This window comes from Ornithorhynchus anatinus, chromosome X3, assembly GCF_004115215.2.
Source record: "Ornithorhynchus anatinus isolate Pmale09 chromosome X3, mOrnAna1.pri.v4, whole genome shotgun sequence".
Classification (NCBI taxonomy): domain Eukaryota; kingdom Metazoa; phylum Chordata; class Mammalia; order Monotremata; family Ornithorhynchidae; genus Ornithorhynchus; species Ornithorhynchus anatinus.
Window position 1 is genome coordinate 26296940 of NC_041751.1, and position 26779 is coordinate 26323718.

A 26779-nucleotide genomic window follows, 5' to 3' on the forward strand; every position below is an offset into this window, starting at 1 on the left:
AGCTGCTTTCTCCCTTAGAAATAGCCCAGGCTATTCCCTGTGCAGAGTAAGGAAAGAAATGATTAATTTCTCTGGGTAAAAGTTCCACAGAAAATTGCTCATGGGGGCATTTGCCGTATGGGAGATCTGTTTTTTTCTCAAGGAGTTTGAAAAATGCACAATGCTAACAGCGTAAGGTAAATGTATTTGGGGATTAACTTTTTCCCAATAGTCAACATAAAGGTCTCCCTATTCTTAGATCATATTCCCTTTGAGCTCCAGGGACCCTGTCACACACACACACACACACACCTTCTTTTCCAGCACTGTGTAGAGTGCTCTGTACACACAAGTGCTTAATAAATATTCCTCCTCCTATGACTACTTAAAGAAACAGCAAGATGATGCATTCAGGAGCCAGTAAGACCTGGAACATTTTCAAGAATCCCCACAGTTAGCATGGAGGAGAGGACTTCACAGCAACATCAATCTCACTCAATTGTTATGAGCTGTTCAGTAGTAGCAGCATTAATCGATCATCCACTTGGTGCAGTATATTGTACAAAGCTCTTGGAAAGTACAGAATAAAGAAGTGACACATTCTCTTCCCACAGGGGGCTTATACTCTAAAGGAGAGTTTCTCTTATACAAATCATATTCATTCATTCAACTGTATTTATTGAGCACTTACTGTGTGCACAGCACTCTACTAAGCACTTTGGAGAGTACAATATAACAATAAACAGACACATTCCCTGCCCACAACAAGCTTACAGTCATACAACAATTGGCTGGTTTCAACATCCCTAACAACTACGCAAAACAAAATGCAATGTACTGATCACTTAGAATGCGATCTGGGATAACTCTCTCCCCATCTTAGAACCCAATAAATAAAAAGAGTGGTTCCATTTGATTCAGCTATAGGATACTGCCTCTGGAGCCAGGTTCAAATAATAAGCTAACACCAACCTTCTTACTGTACCCTGAGCTAATCTTTCTTGCAGCCAAACCCTTGCCCACATCCTGCCTCTGGCCTGGGACTCCCTTTCCCTTCATATCTATTTGACAGACCTCCACTCTCCCCACCTTCAAAATCCTACTAAAAATCACATCCCCTTCCAAGGGCCCAACTTCAACTAATCCTTCACTTTCCTTATTCTCCCTCCCTTCTATGTCGTCTACGCACTTGGCTCTGTACCTGAGAAGCAGCGTGGCTCAGTGGATAGAGCAGGGGCTGGGAGTCAGAAGGACCTGAGTTCCAATCCTGGCTCCACCACATGTCTGCTGTGTGACCTTGGGCAAGTCACTTCACTTCTCTGGGCCTCAGTTTCCCCATCTGTCAAATGGGGATTGAGACTGTGAGCCCCATGAGGGACAGGGGCAGTGTCCAACTTGACTGACTTGTATCTACCCAAGTGCTTAGAACAATGCTTGGCACATAGTAAGCACTTAACAAGTACCATAATTATTATTATTACTACTACCCTCTAAGCACTTTGATATACCTCTTTCCCCCAGCCTCACAGCACTTCTATACATAGCCGTAATTCATTTTAATGTCCATCTCCCCCTCTAGTCCGTAAACTCCTTGGTGGCAGGGATTGGGCCTACCAACTCTACTGTGTATTCCCAAGCACTTAGTACAGTGCTCTGCACATGGTAACTGCTCAGTAAATAACACTGATTGATAAGCAATGGAGGCAGCTGCCTCAAAGACAGTAGAGATTGAAAATTTGAATGTGCCCAGCCTTCTTCCACCTTATCTCTGGCCATGAAATAATAGTAATAATAATTACGGTATTTGTTAAGCATTTTCTCTGTGCCAAGCACTCTTCTAAGCACTGGGGTAGATACAAGCTAATCAAGTTGGACACAGTCCCTGTCCCTCATGGGGCTCACAGTCTCAATCTCCATTTTACAGATGAGGTAAGTGAGGCCCCGATCACATTTTGGCCCGGTGTTAGGAAAGTACAATCGCATTTAAAGCTTTAAGAATTTTTTTTCAGCAGCACTTTGCATTAACAAAATCCCAGTAGGACCCCAGAGATGGGTAATGTAGCATTTTAGCAGCTCCTGCTCTTTGGCATTTGAATCGTATTCAACAACAATTTCTTAGAAACCCCAGGATGCAATATCGTGATGTTATCCGCATGACTAAATGAGAACAAGAAAAAGGAGATCCATGGAAACCAAGTACCAGGTAAAGCAAAAGTGGAAAGGCAAAGACGTTCTGTCTCTCAGAACCACCTATTGCATCTATGCCTTCAGCAGATTAGGCATAGGCACACTTTGAAAATCAACAGAGAAGGCATATCCAAATGGTAATGACCAATCTAAGTGGGGCAGGGAATCAAGCTGATTTCCAGTGTTAGACATGGCTCATAGTTAACAGAAGATCATTTATTAGCAGAACTGGCCCAAATGGGCTGTGGGGTTTGGGGCAGGTTGCCCAATGCAGAGCTGTCAATTGAGGTGGGGAGATGAAGAAGTAGTAGAAGAGAGGAAAGGAGAAGCAGGACTGCAGGGTGTCACTGTGAGAGATCTCCCCATGACAAAGATAACCCATGAAGTGTCTAGGGGGAGGAGGGGTACAGTGTGACTACAGCAGTGGCGATTTGGGGCTCCTCATACCCCACGCCCCCCAACCCTCCTATATGAGGTTTGCAGGGAATGCGGAGGAATCAAAAGAAGAATTTCCTTTATGTTCCCACAAACTATCACTGTGCAGCACTATACTGTACTATGTACTGTTTACATAATCAGAGTGGGAATTTTCATGCAGGACTTCTCGATTGACTGGATTGGTCTCTGGCAACTACTGAAAAAATCTGGTTTCTCTAAAAAATGTATCAGTTTCCTCATCTGTAAATGGGGATTCAATACCTGTTCCTTCTCCCTCTAAGACCGTGACCCCATGTGGGACGGGAACTGTCTGACCTGCTAATAGTGTATTTACCCCAGTACTTAATACAGTGTTTGGCACATAGTAAACATTTAATAAATTCCACAGTAGTTTATCTGATGATGGTATGGATCGACAATTAGCCCGAAGGAGTCTGACATCATGTACTGACCCACACCCAGAAAACCTGACACAACGCTAAGAATCAACATCACCAACACAGAGTTGAGATTTGTCACCCGCATAGCCCACTGTCCAATAATGCAAGGATGGTCAAGGAAGTTGAAAGCCAAATTAAGGCTAAGGTGTCCTCTGAGAGGTTCAAAGGCAAATTTTATTGCCAATGTGGCATGAAGAGTCGGACGAAACTGAAAACGTTCAAGGCAACTTTTGCGTCCATTCTTCTTTATGGACGTGAGACTGGGACTTACCAAAGACGCCATATTCGACTTCTAGAAAAGTTCCACCAAAGCCACCTACACGCAATGCTTTGCATTAGTGACAAGACAGGATCGCAAATGGTTCCATGACAGCCCAGTGGAAATCACATCCGGCTGAAATGACTTCTACTCAGTTCTCAGCATTTGTCAATCTGGCAGGTAAGTTGCCCTCCCCAATCTCCCTGGACCCCCTGTAGACAAACTCTCCCACCCACACATTCCCCCCTCCCTGCAGCTTCTCTGTCTGTCTCTCCCTCTCACTTTTCTTTTTCTTGGCATGGCTGTCTCGGCAACTGTTGCCAGTCCCCTGCGCTATCCCTTTGCCCCCACCCCCAGTTCAGGGGATGGGGAACACAGTGGGAAGCGCAGGAGGACCAAAGAGACAGGTGAGGAGGGAAAGTTGAGGTCAGGGTGCAAGGACGGGGCAGGGCAAGAAAGCCAGTCCAGGAACTGGGGTGGGCGGGGCAAGGGGGTATGCGGAAGGGGCAGAGAGGGGCGGTACTCACCTCGACAGGAAGCACATCGTGAACAGCGTGCTTCGCCCAACAGCACAGCGGAAGACGCTGCACTGTCAGGTAACTTCACAAATAATGAGGTCCAGGAACGCAGTCAAACCACCAGGATCGAAGCAATGCTCATCACATCACACCTTCCCTGGGGGGGACATGTGAGGAGAATGGACGATAGCAGGATACCCAAACAACTGCTCTATGATGAGCTGAAATGGGGTAATCATAGTAAACGTGGACAGAAGAAACACCTTAAAGACACAATGAAGCAAAACCTCAAACAGCAGTGGATGGCAGTTGCAGAAGACAGGTCACCTAGACATGCAGCAATTAGAAATGGGGTAACTGAATTTGAGCAGAGCCTTCGGGGAGATCGTGACATCAAGAGAGGAAAAAGGAAAACGGCATCAGACACTGTCGGCAAAAAAAGGAACAGACTAACAAAAGGCAATCTCTATAGGCATACGACGCAGAGGAATTAGCAGTTCCACATTGGTCCATTTAGCCACACCCACGCATACTGATCAAAATCTCATCAGCACTAGTCATCTTCAAACCGAAAACACAACTATAAGTGTGTGTATAGCTATCTATCTAAGAAGATAGATAGATATAGCTTCACTGTGTCTTTAAAATGTTGGTTCTGCCTTCCCTCCATGCATAAGCCCCATGAAGAAACTTGTCAATATTTCAGGGGAGTCATTCCTACCATGACACCATTCCTTAGTCTGAATTTAAGGGCAGGAAACCTAGTCATAGAGCTCTGAAAAATAAATCTAAGGACCCATATAATTTGAATACAACCACCTCAAACCTTAGGACTTAGTCTAACTTATACATTATAACTTATAAGGACTAAGCCTTTATAACCATTCCATCCCAGATACACTTACTACATAGCTACAGAACACAATCACCTAGAGACCACGTCAAGTTTTTCATCGAAAATTCAACGTTTGGAAGTTTGAAAAGGAAATTCTGCCTTGAGGAGGCTGGAGGGACAGCCCTGTGAAAACCCAATCTGATTTGAGGGTGCTGAACCTCTGGAACAGGAGTGGGGAAAGATGTGTAAAGCCACCTGCCTTTCCCCCATTCCTAATTCTGCAGCTTCCCGGCCTCATTTCAGGGATTTCAGGCTGCTGAGGGAGAGCAGCTCTGAGGGAGATTCACAGCAAACACATGGGACAATAGTCCATGTGTACTAACACTCAAAAGTGAGCCCAGAACGGCTTCCTGTCTCACTCTGGACTGGTTCATCACTGGTTGGTCACCATACTGGTTCAAGAGGGAGGTCAAAGAACTCAGTGGGCTGGGATGAGATTTCCACTCTATTCAGCACTTCTGCTGGAGGTGTCCTCTCTTCCAGGAAGTCTTCACTGAATAAGCTCTCATCTTTCCACCCAATTGCCCCCCAGATGGCTACTTCAGCACTTATGCATCACCTAAACACTTGGATACTCACATTTTCTTAGAGCACTGATGTACATATCTCTGTACACTATTACTTTCTATCTGTAATTTATCATGTTTACCCAACTAGATTGTCCAAGCCTTGAGGGCAGGGTTCATGTCTATAATTCTACTGCACTCTCCCCAGCACTCTGCACACAGTAGATGCTCAATCACTCATTTTCTCTGTAATCCCAATATTAGGATTTCTCCCTTGTGTCATTTGATCCATCTGCATTCCCTTTCTGCCTCTGGGGAAATGCACCCTTCCAAACTGAGGACAAGGAGACTTAGTACTATTTTAAAACATATTAAAGTCCTGCTAAAAAATGAAACTCAGATCCAGCTGTTTACACACCTGCCGATTATTTGAATTTGGAACTGTGGAGTTTTACTTCTGTATAATGATCATGTAGCTTAATATGTGACAATGGTTTGACTGATTAAGTGTACTAATAGGCTTTTAAATTCATTTAAATCAATGGGATGGTCTACTGTTCTGAAGTTGCCTACTCCTCTCCAGTTAAGGGAAGAAGCTTAAGGTAAGGTGGGATACCAAGCAAATCCATAACTATAATCATAACATGCCCGACGGAAGCTCTCTTTGCAACTAGAAAGCCCCGAGTCCTGGTCCATAGTCTCTGGAATGGCAACAGGACACACTCTTCTTGTAAATCAGGGAGAGGTGCTGCCTACATACTAGCTTTTAGTAAGCCAGTTGTGGGCAAGAAACGTATTTACCAACCCTATTGTATTGCACTCTCCCAAGTGCTTAGTACAGTGCCCAGCACATAGTAAGTGCTCAATAAATACCATTGATTGACTGATAGTAAGCACAGAATATCTGTTTTGCTATAGGCTCTCACTTAACCAATACTTTAATTGATGGCTAAATGGAACTCCTCACAAGTAAATTCTGTTTTTTTTAGTGTAAAAATAACCAAGTCTGGAAAAAAAAAAAAGAACACGCATTATTTTTTTAATGGTATTTGTTTAGTGCTTACTATATGCCAGTTACTGTACTAAGTGCTGGAGTAGATACAAGCTAATCAGGTTGGACACGGTCTATGTAGCATGTGGCGCTCACAGTCAATCCCCATTTTACAGATGAGGGAACTGAGGCACAGAGAAGGTAAGTGACCTGCCCAAGGTCACAAAGCAAACATGTGATGGATCCAGGATTAGAATCCAGGTCCTCTGACTCCCAGGCCTGTGCACCTTCCACTTAGCCATGCTGCTTCTCTCCGTTTGGCCTACTTTAAATAACATTTATACATGGAATCTACAGGTTTTGCTTTGGTCATATTATCCAGTAAAAATTACATTTTAGGTGTATGTATGCAGGGTTTAGCACAAATCAGGGTCCTAGGATAGACTTTGCATGGCTTTTCCCAAAAGCCTAATTCACACTACCTGGCACAGAGCTTTAAGAGACCAATATGATAAAAATGCTGAACTTGGCACTAGGTCAAACTATCTTGGCTAGTGCAGGTTACCCAGTAGAGTGAGACCCAATCAGTTGGAAGGAAAAGCAGCTGCCAAATCCCCATGACATCTCGGAGTTAGGACAAAGAAGTTCAGGACAGTCCAGGGTGGTCTTCAGAGAACGGGCCACAGGGTTGTCTGGCTGGGCACAGTTCCCAGTTTAAATCAATCAATCATATTTATTGAGTGCTTACTGTGTGCACAGCACTGCACTAAATGTTTGGAAGAGTAGAATATCACAGAGTTGGGAGACACATTCCCAGCCCACAAGGAACTCACAGTCTAGAGGTAGAGACAGACATTAAAATAAATTATAGATATCTAAATAAGTGCTATGAGGCTAAGGTGGTGAATAAAGGGTACAAATCCAAGTACAAGGGAGACATAGAAGGGAAAGAAAGTAGAGGAAACGAGGACGTAGTTGGGGAAGGCCTCTTGGAGGAGATGTGCCTTCAATAAGGCTTCGAAGGTGCGGAGAGTGATCGTCTGTTGGATATGAAGAGGAAAGGACATCCAAGCCAGAGGCAGGACGTGGGCAAGGAGTCGGCAGCGAGATAGACGAGATCGAGGTACAGTGAGTATGTTAGTGTTAGAGGAGCAAAGTGAATGTGCTGGGCTGTATTAGGGAATTAGTGAGGTAAGATAGGAGGGTATCAGGTGATTTAAGTGTTTTAATGCCAATGGGAAAGACTTTCTCTTTGATGTGGAGGTGGGTGGGCAACCACTGGAGATTCTTGAGGATTGAAGAAACAGACTGAACTTACTTTTAGAAAAATGATCAAGCCAGCAGCACTTAGGTGCATATCCGAAAACACTTTATATTAATGTGTGTCTCCCCACTTTCGACTGTAAGCTCGTTGTGGGCAGTGAACGTGTCTACTAGCTCTGTTGTAGTGTACTCTCTCAAGCCCTTAGTACACTCCTCTGCACACAGTAAACACCCAATAAATACCACTGATTGATTGGAGTGGGGAGAGACAGGAGGCAGGGAGGTCAGGAAGGAGGCTGAAACAGTAAACAAATAAGTGATTGGATCAATGAGGTAGCAGTTTGGGTGGAGAGGATGGAGAAACATTTCTGGGATTGAAAATGTCCCGGTGAAGTCTCAACTGAACAGGGTTTCCCAGAAGCCACTAGCCCCAATCTTTTATCTACTGTATGCTCTCGCATTGAGTTCTGCTATGACATTTCCTCATGGATGAACTCCCCAGGCATCTAAAACTAAATATGGAAAATGAAGAACTCTTCTCCTCTCCTAAACCTATTCTTCCTCTTCCTGAACTTCCCACCATGGGCCAACAATACCACCATCCTTCCTGTTTCAGAAACTCACAATCTTGGGCCTTTGATTCCTGAACATCTTTCCTCTCCCAAATTCAATCTGCTGACAACACCATCATCCTTCTGGTTTTACAAGCCTTTACTGGTGGCATTTTTTTTTATTGTATTTGTTAAGCACTATGTTAAACAGTGTTTTAATCCCTGGGGTAATAATAATAATGAAGATGGTATTTGTTAAGCGTTTACTGTGTGCCAAGGACTATTTTAAGCACGGGGGTAGATACAAGGTAATGAGGTTGTCCTGCGTGGGGCTCACAGTCTTTTACAGGTGATGAATCCTCTCCAATCCATACTTCACTCTGCTGCTGCCCTTATTTTTCTAAAAAAACAAAAAACCAAAAACCCATTCTGTGCACATCTCCCCACAAACCTCCAATGGTTGTCCATCCCTCCCTGCGTCAAGCAGAAACTCTTCACCGTTGATTTTAAGGCACTCAATCAGCACTCTCCCCACTTCTATTTCCCGCTATGTCTCAACTCTCACACTTAACTCTTCTCAAGCCAATATCCTCACGGTGCCTCATTCCCATCTCTCTCACCACCAACTGCTTGCTCATCCCTTCCTTTCTGGCTGGAACACCCTCCCGCCTCATTCATTCATTCGATAGTATTTATTGAGCACTTACTGTGTGCAAACCACTGTACTAAGATATTGGGAGAGTACAAAATAACAATAAACTGACACATTCCCTGCCCGCAACAAGCTGAACTCACATCTCCGCCAGTAGGTCTTCCCTACCTCTCTCTCCCTCCTCTCCAACTATAACCCAGCTTGCATGCTTCATTTTTTTAATACCAACCTACTAACCTGTGCCTCGCTCATCTCTCTTAGCATCGATCCCCGGCTCCCACCCTCCCTCCAGCCTGGGGCTTTCTCCTGTTCCATATCTGACAGACCATCACCCTCCCCATCTTTAAGGCCTTACTAAAATCATATCTCTCCCAAAAACTTTTTCTAACTAATCTCTCCTCTCCCCACCCAGTTTTCACTCCCTTCTACATTACCTACTTACTTGAGCCCTTACCCTCTAAGCACTTAGGTACACATCCCACTCCCCACCCCCACAGTCCTTATGTACATACCCTTATTCCTGGTTGCTTCCTCTCCCTGTAGCTTAATGTCTGCTTTCTCCACAAGATGGTAAGCTCCTTAAGGGCAGGAATTGTGTCTAGTTTACTCTATTATCCTCTAAGTGATCTGCATACAGTATGTATGCTATTAGTAGCATTGTTGATGACGATAATGATGATAAACCCTACTAGTTTTTCTTCCATAATATTTCCTGGAGTCTCCCATTTCTCTCCAGCCTAATGGCCACCCTCCTTGTTCAACCTTGTTTTATCTCCCAGCTATATTACTGCATCAGTTTCAGTCTCCGCCAAGCTTTCCCTTTCTTCCATACCTCCCATGTTCAGCTGCCCAGATTATCTTCCTAAAATGCCATTCAGAACACTTTATATTACTCCCCAAAAGTCTCCAAGAGCTACCCATTTCTCAATCCATAAAACAGAAATTCCTGAGCATCTGGACTCAAGGTTCTCTGCTACCTTTCTTCTTAATTTTCCACTCTCTTCATCCACTGCACCCCAGCTCATAGACTTCACTCCACAAAAACTGATCTTACTTTAATTCACTTTCACTTCTTCCATCTCTCACTCACCACCATGTGAACAACCTTCCCCAGCCTGGAACTCCCTCCCCACCTTCAAAACCCTCCTAAAAGGCCACCTCCTCCAGGAGGTATTCCCTGCCGAGTCCCCATCTCCTCTGGTCCCACCAGCCATCCTTAATATTCATGAATATATCCGGATATCTAGGCTCTCTTTAATTCAGTTTTGCATATTTTTGCTATTTATCCATTGTTCATTTCATATCAATTGTATCTGCTCTATGCAAATAATTTGTGTCTGCTTGATTGCAAGCTATTCAAAAGCAGGGACCATGTCTTTTATTCTTATTATATGCTCCCAAGCACTCTGTATAGTACTCTACACACAATATGCTTCTATTACTGTTTATGAATAAAGGAATGAGTCAATGACTGATGTCTGAGGATGGGAGGGAGACTGGAATCTCCCTTAGCTTTGAGAGTCCCCACATAGGTGACAGTTGCCCAGGATAACCCAGATTGACCCAAATCCCTGGAGATCCCACCATATTCCCAGGCAATCATGAGGTTTGGAGATTCCTCAATGTCCACATATATGGCACTAGAGATTTGTGATTGTATTTGCAAGCTCTAAAAAGCTGTAACACCATTCTGATTTGACTCTTTTGGATCAATCCCTGTATTTAGCAGAGTACCTGTCACATAAGAGAAGCAGCATGGCTAAATGCAAAGAGCCCATGCTTAGGAGTCAGAGGTCATGGGTTCTAATCCCGGCTCCGTCACTTGTCAGCTGTGTAACTGTGGGCAAGTCACTTAACTTCTCGGTGCCTCAGTTCCCTCATCTGTAAAATGGGGATGAAGACTGTGAGCCTCACGTGGGACAACCTGATTACCCTGTATCTACCCCAGCGCTTAGAACAGTGCTGGGCATATAGTAAGCGCTTAAAAAATACCAACATTATAAGTAAACACACTGCTATTAGCATTATTCATACTAGAGTAGCTGGGTGGTCTAGTGGAAAGAGCACAGGACTATGGAGTTTGGAATCCTGGGTTCTAATCCCAGCTCTTCCACTTACCTGCTAAGTGTCACTTAGCTTCTCTGTGTTTCATCTATAAAATGGGGATTAAATACCTGATCTCCCTCTTCCTTTTAGACTGTGAACCCCATGTGGGACAGGGACCATGTCCAATATGATTTCTCCTGTAGCTATCTCAGTGCTTATCACAGTGATTGGCACATAGAAAGCACTTAATATCATTATTATTATTATGACTACTTCTAATAATAATGATTCAGGGTTTCTGAGTATGCCTTAGCCTGTTCTTGGTTGCATTTTATCAATTAGACAAAGATGCAGTTTTATAAATTATTGAAAACCTAAAAAATGCATTATACAAAATATAAAAGAATAAAATAATAACTAAGAAAAGTCTGATGAACTGAATTAAATCTTAAGTAAGATCTCTGAATCCATAGTGTAGTGAACCAACTTAGATCAGGATTTCCACTTGACAAGAAATATTTCACCTCTATTTTAGTTTCATAGAATATTTCCCTTCTTTCTGTCCCACCAGCTACATCTTTATTGCACCACCTCAACTGCCAGGTGCTGTTTCCATTTTTTCTAGTCTTGTTTTAGCTCATACAAATGTCAGTTTTTAGAAAAGGAATGGATGCTGTAAAACAAAAAGGTTTACATTTGTCAGAAGAATAATGAAATTAACTACCTAATGAAGCAAACACATGCATCCAAAAAATCAGCGTGAATAACAAATTTTCAATTATATTAATTGTACCTTATTTTCCAATTAAAGTTTACAGAAGCAGCCAAAGAAAATCTGATAAAAGAAAAATTATATCAGTATAATCTACAGCAAAATTACCTCTAAATGAAATGTTTTTCTAAAGAACTTGAAATTCCAATTTCAGTTGTCGGTTGAAACTAGAACAGAAATATTTGCTTATTTATAAAAACCTGAGTTCTCTGTAAATGGCTATTGTTCCATAAGAGAATATAAAATAATTTCTTCTTGGTCACAAATTTTTCTGTCTTCATTAGGGAAGCAGGATGGCCTAGTGGAAAGAGCAAGGGTCTGGTAGTGAGGGGAACCAGGCTCTAGCTCTGGCTCTACCACTTGTCTGCTGTGTGACCCTGGGCACGCACTTCACTTCTCTGTGCCTCAGTTCCTCCATTGAGGGCTGAACAACTACATAAGTCTTCAAAAGAGAAAAAGGGAGAAACTCAAAAGAAAAGCGGGAAGAGAAGGGGAAGGTTGGATTGATTGAAGTGGTGCTCCCATCTCCATCCAGTGACAGCAAAGTCTCCAACATTCTAAATGTTTACAAAGGATCCAACCCTGACCTACCTACCCAGTGTACTTTTTTATGGTATTTACTAAGCACTTATTGTGTGCCAGGCACTTGTACTAAGCACTGGGATGGATACAAGCTAATCAGGTTGGACATAGTTCCATGTCTCACTTCGTGTTCACCCTCTTAAACCCCATTTTACAGATAAGGGACCGAGGCACAGATAAGTTAATGACTTGCTCAAGGTCATACAGCAGCCATGTGGCAGAGCCTGGATTAGAATCCAGGTCTTCTAACTCTCAGGCCCGTGCTCTATCTACTAGGCTACACTGCATCCTTTGACTTGACTTGGGGGTAATGGTAGAAGGGGGCGCTCCTACAGAGAAGGAAAGGTAAGCAACTACTTTTTATTGTGTGCCTAATATACATTAAAAACACAGATCTCAAAGATTATTTCCACATATGGCAGCAAGAAAGCATACATAGTAAATAAAGGTCAAGGAGCATGGATGATGTAAACTCTACATCACTTTTTTTTGGTTTGGTTTGGTTTTAATAGCATTGGTTAAGTGCTGACTATGTTCCAGGCACTATTCTAAGTGCTGGGGTAGATACAAGTTAATCAGATTGGGCACAGTCCCTATCCCACTCAGGGCTCACAGTCTTAATCCCTATTTTACAGAAGAGGTAACTGAGGACCAGAGAAATTAAATGACTTGCCCAAGGTCACACAGCAGACAAGTGGCACAGCCGGTATTAGAACCCAGGTCCTTCTGACTCCATTAGGCTGTGCTGCTTCTAAATGCCACATGGATGCCATACAATCAGAAGGGATATCACTTACCTCCTGCTTTGCAATCAGGTGTCCATGAGGATAGATCCCAGCCAAGGGTAAAGGAGGAGATTGGCGGAATGACTATTATTGGTAAAGGAGGACTCAGTGACATAGGGGACAACAAGTTTAAGCAATGTCATAGTTTGTCGTGGGTTCTTTCTTTCAGGGTACTCTTACCTTGGGAAATTAAAATTAGATTACAGTACTATTTATACTTCTGAAACTGAATTAATATACTCAAGAAATTTGGGTTCATCCTATTAAAAAAAGGAAGTAGTAGAATAATATCCTTTTTCTGTCCCTTAAACTATATATATATATATATAAAACATCTCATATGGACTCTAAATAAGAAGGAATTTAAACTGAAATTCTTGAGAAAAGAGGTTTATGGTCCTTTGAGAAGATGAAGGCCCTTTTGGTCAATTTGCCACCAGTAAATTTTGATGAACAGAAACCAAAAATTTTAATATAAGAGTGGAAAATTACAAGATATGTATGGGTTGTCTACAAAGAATGCTGGCATTTTAAAGCCTGATAGGTAATGAATCCACAATTTACCACAGAGTCCACAGGAGGAAAATCTATGTATGACTATTTCTAATAACAATTGGAAAAGAGCTTATTAAAGAAGAGTTACAAAACTCAAACAAATCACATCAAATAAAATCCAAGTTTATCATCTACTTAAAAAAATGGGGGCTTTTATCTGAATGATCTAAATGCCTTTATTGAGCAGATAAAATTCAAATGTGAATGAATTAACCCTTCCTGTTTCTCACTGTGGCAATTTGCATTGGTTTCTTAACACTATGAATTTATTTTTTCACTATTACATTGAAGATGACCTATCAAACAATGTTAAATGACATTTCTCATGTAAACAGATTAAAGCAAATAAAACTAAACTTTCTCTAAAAATCATCCCATTTTAAAACAACTAGCTACTACTCGTGTCACAGTTAACAGCAAACGAATCCCACCTTCCCTGTCTGGATTTCATATTTTTAAACACAAAAAAGAGTGCTAAGGATTTGGCAACATATTTTATCCATGCATTTCTATGAGGAAATTTTAATTCCCTTCAAGAAAACTGGGATTTGTAGCAGTTTATTGAAGTCATCTTCATTAGGAATTGAGTTCTGGCATGAATCTACAATCGAAAACCATCTTGGCTTTTCCTGGGTTTGGAATACAAGAATAGAAAGTATGTCAAAACGCCAGTGTGCATATTCCAGGACTTTATTGCATCACACCTTGGAATCCTTTTGCTAACACATATGCCCTGAAAATATAACATGTTAGCTCCCCACTAATAGTGAATAACATTGACTATCTGTGCTCTTGTCAGGCAAGCCTGATTTAAATGACTCTCATTGTGATGTTATTGAAATATTGTACTTTAGGGATGACCTCCCTGAAGTGAGAGCAATGAAGATGAGCTCCAGAGAGGGCCTATCCAACCCTGTGTAATGATTCTTTCACCTTTTACATTACATCCCTTTTTTCCCCGCAATTCAGCATGAAATACCCAGAAAACTGTACTTTGGGTTGATTCCACTGAAAGCTGTAAGGGCTATGTTGAGGGCGATGACCAAAGGAGAAATGATATTAAGGCTGCTTTGTGCATGGTAATTTTTTTCTAATATGGCCTGCACCAAAAACTTCTTACAGCAGCTTCTTCGCCATCCCTTGTCTTCTGACTGGGGTGCCTGAGAACTTGGGAATATGAGAATATCAAAAAGCTTTTTAAGTTGCTAGCTAGCCCTGCAAAGTCACATTTCTCCCTCACCTAAAAACAGCGATCATTTCTAAAGGGGGAGTTTTTATCAGAGAAAATATGGAAACCACTTTTATTTGTCCCAATACCAGCAATAAATTGCAACCAGCATGAAAAGCAACTGGGTAATTCATAAACTCACCATTTTGCTGGTTTTAAGTGATTAAATCCACAAGAATTAAAACCAGGTATTTAATTTCCAGTTTCAGATCTATATTAGACTTCTATTTTATCCCAAACACGATTTAAATTGATTAAGCACCTTCATGAACATTGCTCTGAGTTGATCAATGACCTGAGTAGTAGACCCTAAATACTATGCTAATAAATGCCAAGTCATTAGCAGAACCTTCACTTTGATAAAATGGAAGATGTGGTTAAACTACCCAATGAGAGTCTCCTACATTCTATGTGAAGAACTCCCAAGTATGAATACTTTGCTGTCTACAACTGAAGAAGGATCATTCATTCATTCATTCATTCCTTCATTCGTATTTATTGAGTGCTTACTGTGATTAGAGCACTGTACTAAGCACTTAGGAGAGTATAATACAACAATAAACAGACACATTCCCTGCCCACAAGGCATTCACAGTCTAGAGGACGAGCTTACAATCTCAGTCACTTATAGCATGCATGTCCAACTTATTCCCGTGGATGGGCCACGTAAGTGGTTAAGCATCTGTACACAGATCACACTAAAAACCTGCAAATTTCTAATTAATTCTTTGATTTATCACCTCATACATTAGTATTAAACAAAAGGAAACAAAATTTACCATTCACTAGAAAGGTACTAGTCATGGTCATCTACCACTCCACAGGCCACACCTCCAACTTTTTTAACCATTTCAATCTCTTTCTCACATTCCTTCTCTCTTTCTCCATCCCTATACTGATCCTTGGGGACTTCGATACCCACATAGATGTTCTCGACAACCCTTCCACTGACCACTTTCTATCGCTCCTCAACTCCACCGACCTCCTGCTCGACCCCACCTCACTAACTTGGACACACTCTCGATCTCATCATCTTTAATCACTGCAGAATCTCTACCCTCACCATCTCTGAAATCTCACTATCAGAACACAACCTCCTCACCTGCCCTTTCTCCCACACACCTCCTCACTGCAAATCTGTCCCGTTCCCCCACAGAGACCTCCAATCTTTTGACTCCATCCCATTATCTCAAGTGATCATGCCCCATTTAGCCTCCATACCCAACTACTTTCCCTTGATGATCAAATTGTCACCCTCAGCACCACCCTCTCTACTGAACTCAATTCACTCACTCCCCTATCCCTTCATCGGTCTCATAGCAGTACCCTACAGCCTGGAGGTTACTGTCTGCTTCCTTCGTTCCTGTACGAGGGTCACAGAGAGCTATCAGCAGAAATACAGGTACCAGGACAACCCTGTCCACTTCAAGTTCATCCTTGCCTGATATAGTTCTGTCCTCTCCTCTGCTTGACAACATTTCTTCTCCATCCTTACTCACTCCCATGCCATTGCCCTCACCAGTTCTTTCAGATGTTTAACTCCCTCCTCAAACTTCCTATCTCGCTGGCTCCTCCATCTCTATGACCTGGCCATGTACTTTATTGAGAAAATTGAAACCGTCAGGCCAGGTGTGATCTCCCTAAAATCCCCCTGCTCCTCTTCAGTCCCTCTCTCCACCTGCCCCTTCTTTCAACTCTTTCATCTTTCCCAGCAGTATCTCAAAAGGTATTTGTTGAGAGCTTACTGTATGCCAGGCACTGTAGTAAGTGCTGGGGTGGTTACAAGCAAATCAGGTTGGACACGGTCCCTGTCCCACATGGGGCTGACAGCCTCAACCCCCATTTTACAGATGAGGTAACTGAGGCCCAGAGAAGTGAAGTGACTTTCCCAAGGTCACACAGCAGACAGGTGGAGGAGCTGGGATTAGAACCCATGACCTTCTGATTCCCAGGCCCGTGCTCTATCCACTATACCACAGTACCAATTTCACTTGGAAATGCAAGTTGAAAGACTTTGTTGAGTGCTTTCCTGGCTGCTTGCCATTCTCTAAACCTCTGCTGATAAAATATTAAAGTTTCACCTTGGGTTATCCCTAGCAAATGAATTTTGTCGAGGCATTTTGTTCAAGTATAATTCTTTTCATTGTTATCCAGGGCAGAATACCTCTCTCTTCCCAACACAATCACTAAGCTTTGCCACACTTTTACGGTCTCCTTTTCCTCCCCGCCTAAACAAGAGCAAATATGTGAATATAAATTTGTGTAATGTTCTGTTTTTGCCTATGGGCTCATTCATTTCCTCTCTAATAGACTACCTAGGTTCCTACAGCCTAGATGCATCTGTATCTTCCCTGAGGACTGACAGTTCTGCAAGGAACAAAAAATAATAAAAAAATATGGCTATGTGGCCTTAGGATGAACCCCTTAAATATGATGAGGATGACAAAATATCATAGATTTTCCAGATGTCACTATCCTAGCCATTCAATTTGTAGTGGCTGAGTAATAATTTTCAAAGTTATGAACAATGGAAGCCTAAGAGTGTTTTACTTTGGGTCAGAGTAAGGGTTGAGGTAAGGTGGGGCATTGCTCCAGGGTGGGGAAGAGGGAAAGCCATTCTATGTTCCTCCTCCTCCCCCTCTTTCAGTCATAAGGCCTGCAGCTTTCCCTTTGTTCACACTGGGCTGTAGTCAATGGTACTTATTGAGCACTTACTGCGTGCAGAGCACTGTATTAATCACTTGGGAGAGTACTCTAAAACAGAGTTGGTAAGCACATTCCCTGCTCACAATTAACTTATGTATCTGTGTATCTGTAGAGTGTCACTGCCATTATCATTCAAAACGATTTGTTTCCTCCTACCCACTGTGCAACCTGGGGTTTATCAGACAAAAATGATAAACTTGTTTGTTTGTTTAAGGGCCCTGGCCCCCATCCCCCATCCTGGTTAGAGTCAATTTTTTACTTTCAGATACCCAAGTGAGCAAAACTATATATCTATCTATAGTCATAGCTAGCTATACAGAAAATCAGAGCATGGAAATACAGCTCAGTCACCGTCATTCTTTGTTAAAATAGCTTCGTACATGCCCAGAAATTCTTTAGGCAGCTGGGGACTTAGGGCTAGGGGTTAGGATTGATGCCTAACGTTGAGGTGACCCCGATATTTTGTACACTCTGAAAGTGCTGGGATGAGGAACCTGCTGGGCCGATGAAAAATAGACCAGCAGCAATGACAATCATCTTTAGATCAACAATCAATCTATCATTTAATAGTGCCTATGGTAGGCAGAGCACTCTACTAAAGGCTTGACAATAGAATTAGTAGTCGTGATCCCTGCCTTCAAGGCACTTACAATATATTGGGGGGAGACAGACACTAAAATAAATTACAAGTAGGAAGGAAAGAGTATAAGTCTATGCTCATCAGTGCTTCAGCACCATGGAAGTGTTGAAATGGCAGTAGGAGGTTATCAGGTGGGGAGGTTAGATATCAATCCAGGAAGGCCTTCAGGAGGAAAGGTGATTTCAGAAGCCCTTTGAAGATGGGGAGAGCTGTGGTTTGTCTAGTTTGAAGGGGGAGGGAGATGATCAAAGGTCAGCAAGGGATCAAAGGCAAATGATCCAAATGATCCAATGAGGCAAAGGAGAATGAGGCACAGGGAAAATGAAGAGTATGAGCTGGGATATAGTGGGAGGAGAGAGTGGATAAGAGTGGAGAGAGCTGATTGAGTGCCTTAAAGCTTATGGCCAGGAGTTTCTTCCAGACGAGGATAAAAATGAGTAACAACTGGATGTTTCTGAGGAATCGAGAGTAGAGAGACGTGTGGATTGTTGCTTTAGAAAAATGATCCTGACAGCAGAGTGAAATATATGCCCCCTAGCGGGAAGAGACTGGAGCCCGGGATACTAATGAGAAGGTTGATGCAGTAGTCAAGCCGAGATATGACAAAGGCCTGAGCCAGTGTGGTGGCCGTTTGGATTTAGAGGAACGAGTGGCTCATGGAGGAACAACCAACAGGATTTGGCAACAGCCTGAATATGGTGTTTTAAAGAGAAGGCTAAATCAAGGATAAAGCTAAGGTTGCTGCCATAGGTGATGACTTATCGGTGCTGCCGTTTCATTCCTACAAACAGGTGCTCACAAGAAAGCCAGTGTAATTCCCAGTGTAGACTAGATTTGATTTACTTTTGAGGCATGTGATAAGAAACTACTCTTACTGTGTGGCCTACCTTAAAATCCACCACCCACCACTGCTTTGGGTAATTGAAGTTCACTTCAATACATCATCTCTACAATTCTAGTAAGTATGGGAAGAGTTGATAAACATTTTAGGGCAGCAGAAATGTTGACAGACCAGATTTTTTTTGTACCCGTGAGGCTTTCTTCTAAATATATGCAAAATTCTATGTTTAACATGCACAAAGATATGTCAATCACCTAAACATATTCCTGGCTGCTATTTTCTATTTAAGGAAGCCACATAATGCCCATTTCCTTCAAGTGAAATGTAGATGTTGGTAATAACCTGGTGATTTTGAATGGTTGAGTCACCTAGTCGGGTCAGTTCATCCTCAAGAAAACACAACCAAAAGTGGGTTTTTTCCCATTTTGCAGTAACATTGTGTTGTAGAATTATCTGAGTAAAGAATAATCCCTGTTTTGTCTGAATACTTAGATAATTACAGCTAAGTCAACTGCACCAATAATGCCTTGACTGTTCTGGTTTCTAAGTTATAAACTTTGACACCTACGTAGGTTGAGTGAAGATATAATTGGTGAATCTAAAGTTATTTGTCTGAAAATGCTCAGTTCCTAAGAGAAGCTAAATCTAAGAATCTCATACTGTCTGAATGTGTAAAACCTAGTTAATGGCTACCACTGCATTATAAAAGATTCTGTCAATTACATACTATGTGCAGAGCACTGTACTAAGCACTTGGGAGAGTACAATACAACAGAATTAGCCAACACATTCCCTGCCCATAGTAAGCTTACAGTCTAGAGGGGGAGACAGATATTAATATAAATACATAATTTATAATATGTAATTTAAAGACATGTACATAAATGCTGTGGGGTGAATGTAAAATACCCAAAGGTCACAGATCCAACTGCATAGATGATGCAGAAGGGAGACTGAGCCAAGGAAAAGAAGGCTTCATCGGGGAAGGCCTCTTGGAGGAGATATGACCTTAATAATGCTTTGAAGGTGGAGAGAGTGGTGACCTGGCATATATGGAGGGGAAGGGAACTCCAGGCTATGGGGAGGATGTAGGAAAGGGGTCGGTGGTGAGATAGACAAGACTGGGGCAGAGTGAGTAAGCTGGTGATAAAGGAGCGGAGTGTGTGGGCTCGGTTGTAGTAGGAGATCAGTGAGGTGAGGTAGGATGGGGCAAGCTAATTGAGTGCTCTTAAGCCCGGGATAAGAAGTTTCTGTTCGATGTGGAAGTGGACGGGCAGGGATTGGAGGTCTTGAGGAGTGGGGAAACGTGGACTGAACATTTTTGTTGAAAAACGATACATGCAGCAGAGCCAAGTATGGACTGGAGTGGGGAGAGACAGTAGGACAGGAGATCAGCAAGGAGGCAGATGCAGTAGTGAAAGTGGGATAAGATAAGTGCTTGGATCAGCATGGTAGCCGTTTGGATGGAGAGGAAAGGGGAGATTTTAGAAATGTTGAGAAGGTAGAACTGACGGGATTGGGTGACAGATTGAATACGTGGGTGGAACGAGAGAGATAAGTAGAGTGATATTGTCTATAGTGGTAGAAAAGACATGGGGAGGGCAGCATTTGAGTGGGAAGATAAGGAGTTCAGTTTTGGACATGTTTAGTTTGAAGTGACAGTGAGACAACCAGGTAGAGATGTCCTGATGGCAGGAGGAAATGCAAGATTGCAGGGAAGGAAAGACAGGGCTGGAGACATAGATTTGGGAATTATCTGCACAGAGATGGTAGTTGAAGCCATGTGTGTGAATGAATTCTCCAAGGGAGTGGGTTTAGATGGAGAATAGAAGGGGATGTAGAACTGAGCCTGGAGGGACCCCCTCCACCGTCAGAGGGTGGGAAGTGGAAGAGAAGCCAGCAAAAGAGACTGAGAAGGAGCCATCAGGGAGATAAGAGGAGAACCAAGAGAGGATAGTGTCAAATGAAGCCAAGGTTGGATAACGTTTCAAGGAGAAGGGGGTGGTCCACAGTGTCAAAGGCATCTGAGAGGTCAAGGAGGATTAGGAGAGGATAGAGGTCATCAGTTTTGGTGAGAAGGAAGTTATTGGTTACGATAGAGTAGGCTTTTCCTGTGGAGTGAAGGGGGCAGAAGCCAGATTGGAGAGGACCTAGGATAGAATTGGAGGAGAGGATGTGGAGACAGTGGGTGTAAACAACTCTCTCAAGAAATTTGAAGAGAAATGGTATGTGGGAGATGGGGCGATAACTAGAGGGAGCCATGGGGTCTAGAAGACTATTTTTAGGATGGGGGATACATAAGCAAATACATGCCAAATACTGTGCTAAGTACTGGGGAAGATACAAGATAATCAAATCAGACATAGTCCCTGTCCCAAACAGGTCTCACAGTCTAAGAGGGAGGGAAGCAGCATGTCCTAGTGGAAAGAGGATGGGCCTGGGAGTCAGAGGCCTGGGTTCTAATCCCAGCTCTGCCACTTATCCACTGTGTGATCTTGGGCAAGTCACTTCACTTTTCTGTGCCGCAGTTCCCTCATCTGCAAAATGTTCTCTTTCCCGCTTACTCTGTGAGCCTCAGGTGGGACCTGCTTATCCTGTATCTACCCCAGCACTTAGTGTCTGGCATATAGTAAGCACTTAAATACCATTATTATTATTATTATTATAAACTGTTTTTCTCCATTTTACAGATGAGCAAACTGAGGTATAAAGAGGTGAAGTGACTTGTTTAAGGTCTCGCAGTAGGCACTTGCTAGATAGATCTAGGACTAGAACCCAGGTATTCTGACTCCTGGTTCTGTGCTCTTTCCCCTAGGCAAATCCACCTCTCTATATATAAGGACCCAAATTATCCAAGCTGTTGGTTATCCAGCCTAAAGCTATACAGGCTGGGTTTTTTAAAAAAAAAAATCCTTTCTTCTACTTTACTTGCCTTTGTAGGTGAAATTTGAATTCATCAATTTTGATACAACTGAACAGCCTGGCTTGACAAGAGGCTTGGGAGAAAAGTTTCCATCGCTTAACATGAGTTCTTTTTCTGTGGATTCAACTGTTGTAGGTCTCCCTTCCCCCGTGAGCACAGAAAATTTAAAGTCGGCTGCCCTAGAAGTACTGATGTTATTGGTATAAATCCTGGGGAACTGCTTTAGTGCCCATGACGATTATCAGTTAACGGGGTCCTGGTTCTCAAGAAGCACCAGCATGGTAGCAACGTCCACTGCTATGCATCTTCAGTGGCCAGATAGAGAATGAATGATAACAGAATACCCAAGCAACTGATGTATCATGAACTTGAAAGGGGCGATCTCGAGCCGGGAGGGCAGAATAAACGATTTTAAAATATAGTAAAGCACCATATCGAACAGCGTGATATACAGTGGACGGTTGGGAGAACACCACAGTAGGGCAGTCTGGTAGTGAGTGACAGGGAGAGGGCTAGTTCTTATTGAGTGGCGGTTTCATGATCAGGATATCAAGAGGCCGACACTGTATGGGACAAATGCGTCAACACAACACGGAACTATCTTTACATGCACACACAATGGGAAAGTCTTTCAGCCTTGCATAGGTCTTTTCCACCCATACACCACCCACATAAGGTTTCCCCACCATTACCATCATTCTCTAAAGCAAAGTAGTGCATGCACACTATCTCTCACTGTCTATTATGGTTGTGAGTGATTTTACAACTTTTTTTCCTGAATCTATATAGGTCATTTCAAGTTTTGACACAGCACATGATGGGGAAATTAGCAATATCAAGAAAACCAATTTAGGGTCTAATAGCCAATTGTAAGGATACTACAAATTTTGGCTTCTTCATTGAGCCCAGCAAAAACTAATTAGAAATTTTGAATGCATATATTCATTTGTAAGTGTCAATATAGTTTTTTATTGAAAAATTAAAATAGCTTGCTATTTGCGGGAGTATAATTAAGATAGTCTATCATTTGGATCAGAATATCAAACATGAAGGGGCAGAGGATGCAATTCTTCAATTTGCATCAGGTAAAATTATTATTTCTCATAAACCATTAACATTAGTCTTATGCTACAATTTTTACTTTGAGAGCAATAGTGTTTTTAAAGCATTTCTCAACTTAAAAGAGGAGGGAGCTATGTTTGCAAATGTAATTAAATGTTCAACCAGACCATCTGCTTTTCAACCTCCCCTGAGTTTTGCTATTCAGTAGGTTGTTTCTTGAATACTGCCCTCCTTGGGATTCATTTCCAGAAGATTTATGTTATTTGTTCCTTGGAGGAGTTTCCAAGAATAAAATGCCTCTTGGATGCTCCTTTGTAGCTCAAAGCAGAAACAAGTGGCGTTCATAAATCACTTACCTGTCAAACAGCTCTCCTCCTGTGACCAGCTCCAAAATCAGGCTGATTTCTGTAGGGGTTTCAAATATCTCTTTCAGCTTTATCTAGGAAAAATACAAAGGTATACCATGAGTTTCATAATTTTCACCTATCCCTAGTACTACATATGGAAGAAATGAAACAAAATGAATTATGATATTTATTAAGCACTTACTATGTGTCAAGCACTGTTCTAGGTGCTGGGGTAAAATACAAGTTAATCAGTTCAGACATAGTCCTTATGCCACAATGGGATTCACAGTCTAAAACAAGTGTAGAATCCCCATTTTACAGATGAGGAAACTGACACAAAGAAGTTAAGTGATTTGCCCAAGGTCACAGAGCAGGCAAGTGTAGAACCAGGAACAGAACCCTGGTCCCCTGGCTCCCAGGCCTGTGTGCTATCCACTACGTCACGCTGCTCCTCAGAGAACTGCCTAAAACAGAGTAAAAAACATCCTCATGGCAAAATATGGAATATTAGTCAATTTCAATTTCATTGCAATGAAGCAATTAGTACTGTTATTTGGCCATTGGTTTCCCTGATGATTGAAGACCTGTTAGGTCTTGCCAGAGGTTCTCCAGAATCAGTTCATTATATTCTGCCCTGATCTTTCCCTTTTGCATTTGAAGATCGATGTCTCAATTACCCAGTCTGGTTGCAAGAACACCCAAAGCTGAGTCACCTTAGAGTAGACTAACCATATTATTTTTGTGGGACATTCTGGAGAAGATATATCCATAGAGTTGCTCTGGATCGGATATGACTCAACGGCATTAGATGATGAAGATAATAATAATAATAATTACAGTATTTGTTAAGCGCTTACTATGTGCCAGGCACTGTACTAAGTGCTGGGGTGGATACAAGGAATTCGGGTTGGAGTGGAATGATGATGATTCCAAGCTCGTGCAGCTTCCTTTTCCTCTTGGAAATCATGAGAACTGGGAGAAGAGGGAAAAGTGTGGGCTTAAAGCCCCCAGCATTTGGGAACAGACATAGAAGTTCAATCATTTATACGTGAGTAGAAGCAGCTGGGGGTTATAGCAGAGTAGAGAGGGAAATCTAAATTCTGGAACACTCATATATGTTTCTAGGGCCGCCTACAAAAATTCAGAACTGTTCCAGCTACATCGGGACATGTAATCCTTCTACCTCTGAGGAAATGGAGACTGGGAGAAGGTTTTAGTCATTGGAGGAAAGGAATAAGTCCTAAAATTCACAAGAAGCATGAGGAGTTTGAATGTGGAAAGCGCATCCTTCCGATCACTGACCTGTAGGTATCTTTCCTGGGCAAAATGCAAATGATTTAGGAAGGAGATACACACGGAAGGAGAACTACGCTTTGGAAATGAGAATCCTTGAAAACAGTATGTAAGATCTAGAGCCAAAAACAACTTACAATATTTGGGTGTGAAAGGCGGAGAAGAACTCCTATTTCAGTTCGGACGATCTTTTTGTCGACCTAAAGGGGAAAAAAAGAGAAAAAAGTTTAAAGAAATGTTAACATTAGAAACATCTTGGTATAATACAGGACCAGAAGCTATCTACATATTTGATTGTCTAAAGGCCCAGTGGATATAGAGACTAGCCAATGCCTGGACAAGTGTCTTACATCATATCTCTTCCTTTGACCATGGTCCAGACACACAACTAAGTCCTGGCCTCGTATAATAATAATATTACAATAGTAATACTAACATTATTATTATTCCTCATCCACGAGGGGATGAGGAACAGGGATGAGGGTGACAGCAAACTCCTTGGGGATAGGAGTGGGTCCATCAACTTCTTGGGGAATGGGAAGCCTCTCTCCTAGGGGAAGACTGAGGTCCAGAAGGGGCAGGGACCTGCCTAGAAATATACAGTGGGAGGAAGAACTTAGTCCCTGTACCCACTGTTTGACTGGTGTGGCAAAGCAGGGAAAAGGCAGGGGTGGTGATGATGAGACTAGCAGATTCCTTCTACTGCTACCTCAGTATGGTGACCTGCCCTTCCCCTGGCTCCCCCTCTATTTACAAACAAATATCTTTCAAGGGCTTTACAGATGTGACCAAGTTTAGCTTGTTTTTACAGACTGTCTGTGATCTTCGGGACATTTTGGGGTAAGGTGGTGAATAATCCTTATTTGTTCTCTCCATTCCCTACCACACAGCATCAGCTTTCATCCCTTGGTTCCAATAAATCTTATCCCCATAAAGGAAAGTCTTGATAACGAAAAACCTTCCCTCAAGGGTATTCATTTCTTTCCTATTTTTTGGGTAAGGTTTTGCGTATACAGGACACATGAATTACATTGTTATAATGCAGATAGTGAACACCTTGCTAATTCATGCTTATAACTGAGTTAAACCCAATATGAACTGAAATATTTGGTCAGAATGGTTAATTGTGGACTATTCACCACATAGTATGGTTATTTAATTGAACTAAGGGATGCACAAGGCTAGAAATTGCCATTCTGACCATAATGTGTTTTGGAGCAGCAACTCAGTCATATTTATCAGCTGGTGAAGCCAAAGAGATAATGATGTACTAACAAACTTTCTGCATAGGAAATAAATCATTAAAATCAATTCTGAATTATTTAAAATAAACTATACCTATATGGAAAATTCCAGTTGGTATTCCTCAGCCTATATTTTTAGCATATTAATAAATATGGTGTAAAACACAAACTCGATAGTGACAACTCTGAATACTGAGCATCTACCATGATGGTCTTTAACCAGAAGTGCAAGAATCCTCAGCAGAACTTCAAAGTATTGTAGGGAGCATGACCATCATGACCCAGGGGTATCAGGTCCTGCTGCTATTGCATTGTTAATTGCTGGGGTGAGAACTCCAGGAGTCAATCAATCAATGGTATTTATTGAACGCTTACTGTGTTCAGAGCACTGTATTAAGTGCTTGTGAGAGTACAATACAACAATGTTGGTGGACACATTCCCTGCCCACCAGCAATTTACATTCTACAGGGGGATCCAGGCATTGAAATAGATTACAGCTATGTACATATGTGCTATGGGGCTGAGGGTGGGGTGAATATCACGTGCTTAAAGGGTACAGGTGATGCAGAAGGGATAGGGAGCAAGCATAATGCCAAGATTACAGGCTTGTGAGAATTGGAGGACGGTGGTGTTGTCTACAGTGATGAGAAAGATGGGGAGGACAGGGTTTCGGTAGAAAGAGGAGTTCTGTTTTGGACATGTTAAGTTTGAGGTGTCTGTGGGACATCCAAGTAGATATGCCTTGAAGGCAGGAGGAAATATGATACTGCAGAAAAGGAGAGAGATCAAGGGTGGAGAGGTAGATTTTGGAACTGTCCACATAGTAGATGGTATAGTTGGAAACATGGGAACGAATAAGTTCTCCAGGGGAGTGGGTGAAGATGGAGAATAGAAGGGGACCTAGAACTGAGCCCTACTGTCAGAGGGTGGGAGGCAGAGGAGGAGCCTGCATAAGAGACTGAGAATGAGCTCTCAGAGAGAAAGGAGGAGAACCAGGAGAGGACAGTGTCAATAAAACCAAAGTTAGATAGTTGTGGGTAGGGAATGTGTCTGTTTACTGTTATATTGTACTCTC

General features: G+C 42.3%; 1 protein-coding gene across 1 annotated transcript in view; it reads right to left on the minus strand.

Annotated features, from left to right (window-relative positions):
• Positions 1–26779, minus strand: part of CAMK4 (calcium/calmodulin dependent protein kinase IV) — a 242086-nt gene that overhangs the window by 84206 nt on the left and 131101 nt on the right. Inside the window, exons 3-4 of the mRNA XM_007672810.3 lie at positions 24597–24659; positions 23176–23258 (exon numbers count right to left, since the gene is read on the minus strand). Of these exons, the coding sequence (XP_007671000.2) occupies positions 23176–23258; positions 24597–24659 (146 nt within the window). The remainder of the gene's footprint in view (positions 1–23175; positions 23259–24596; positions 24660–26779) is intronic.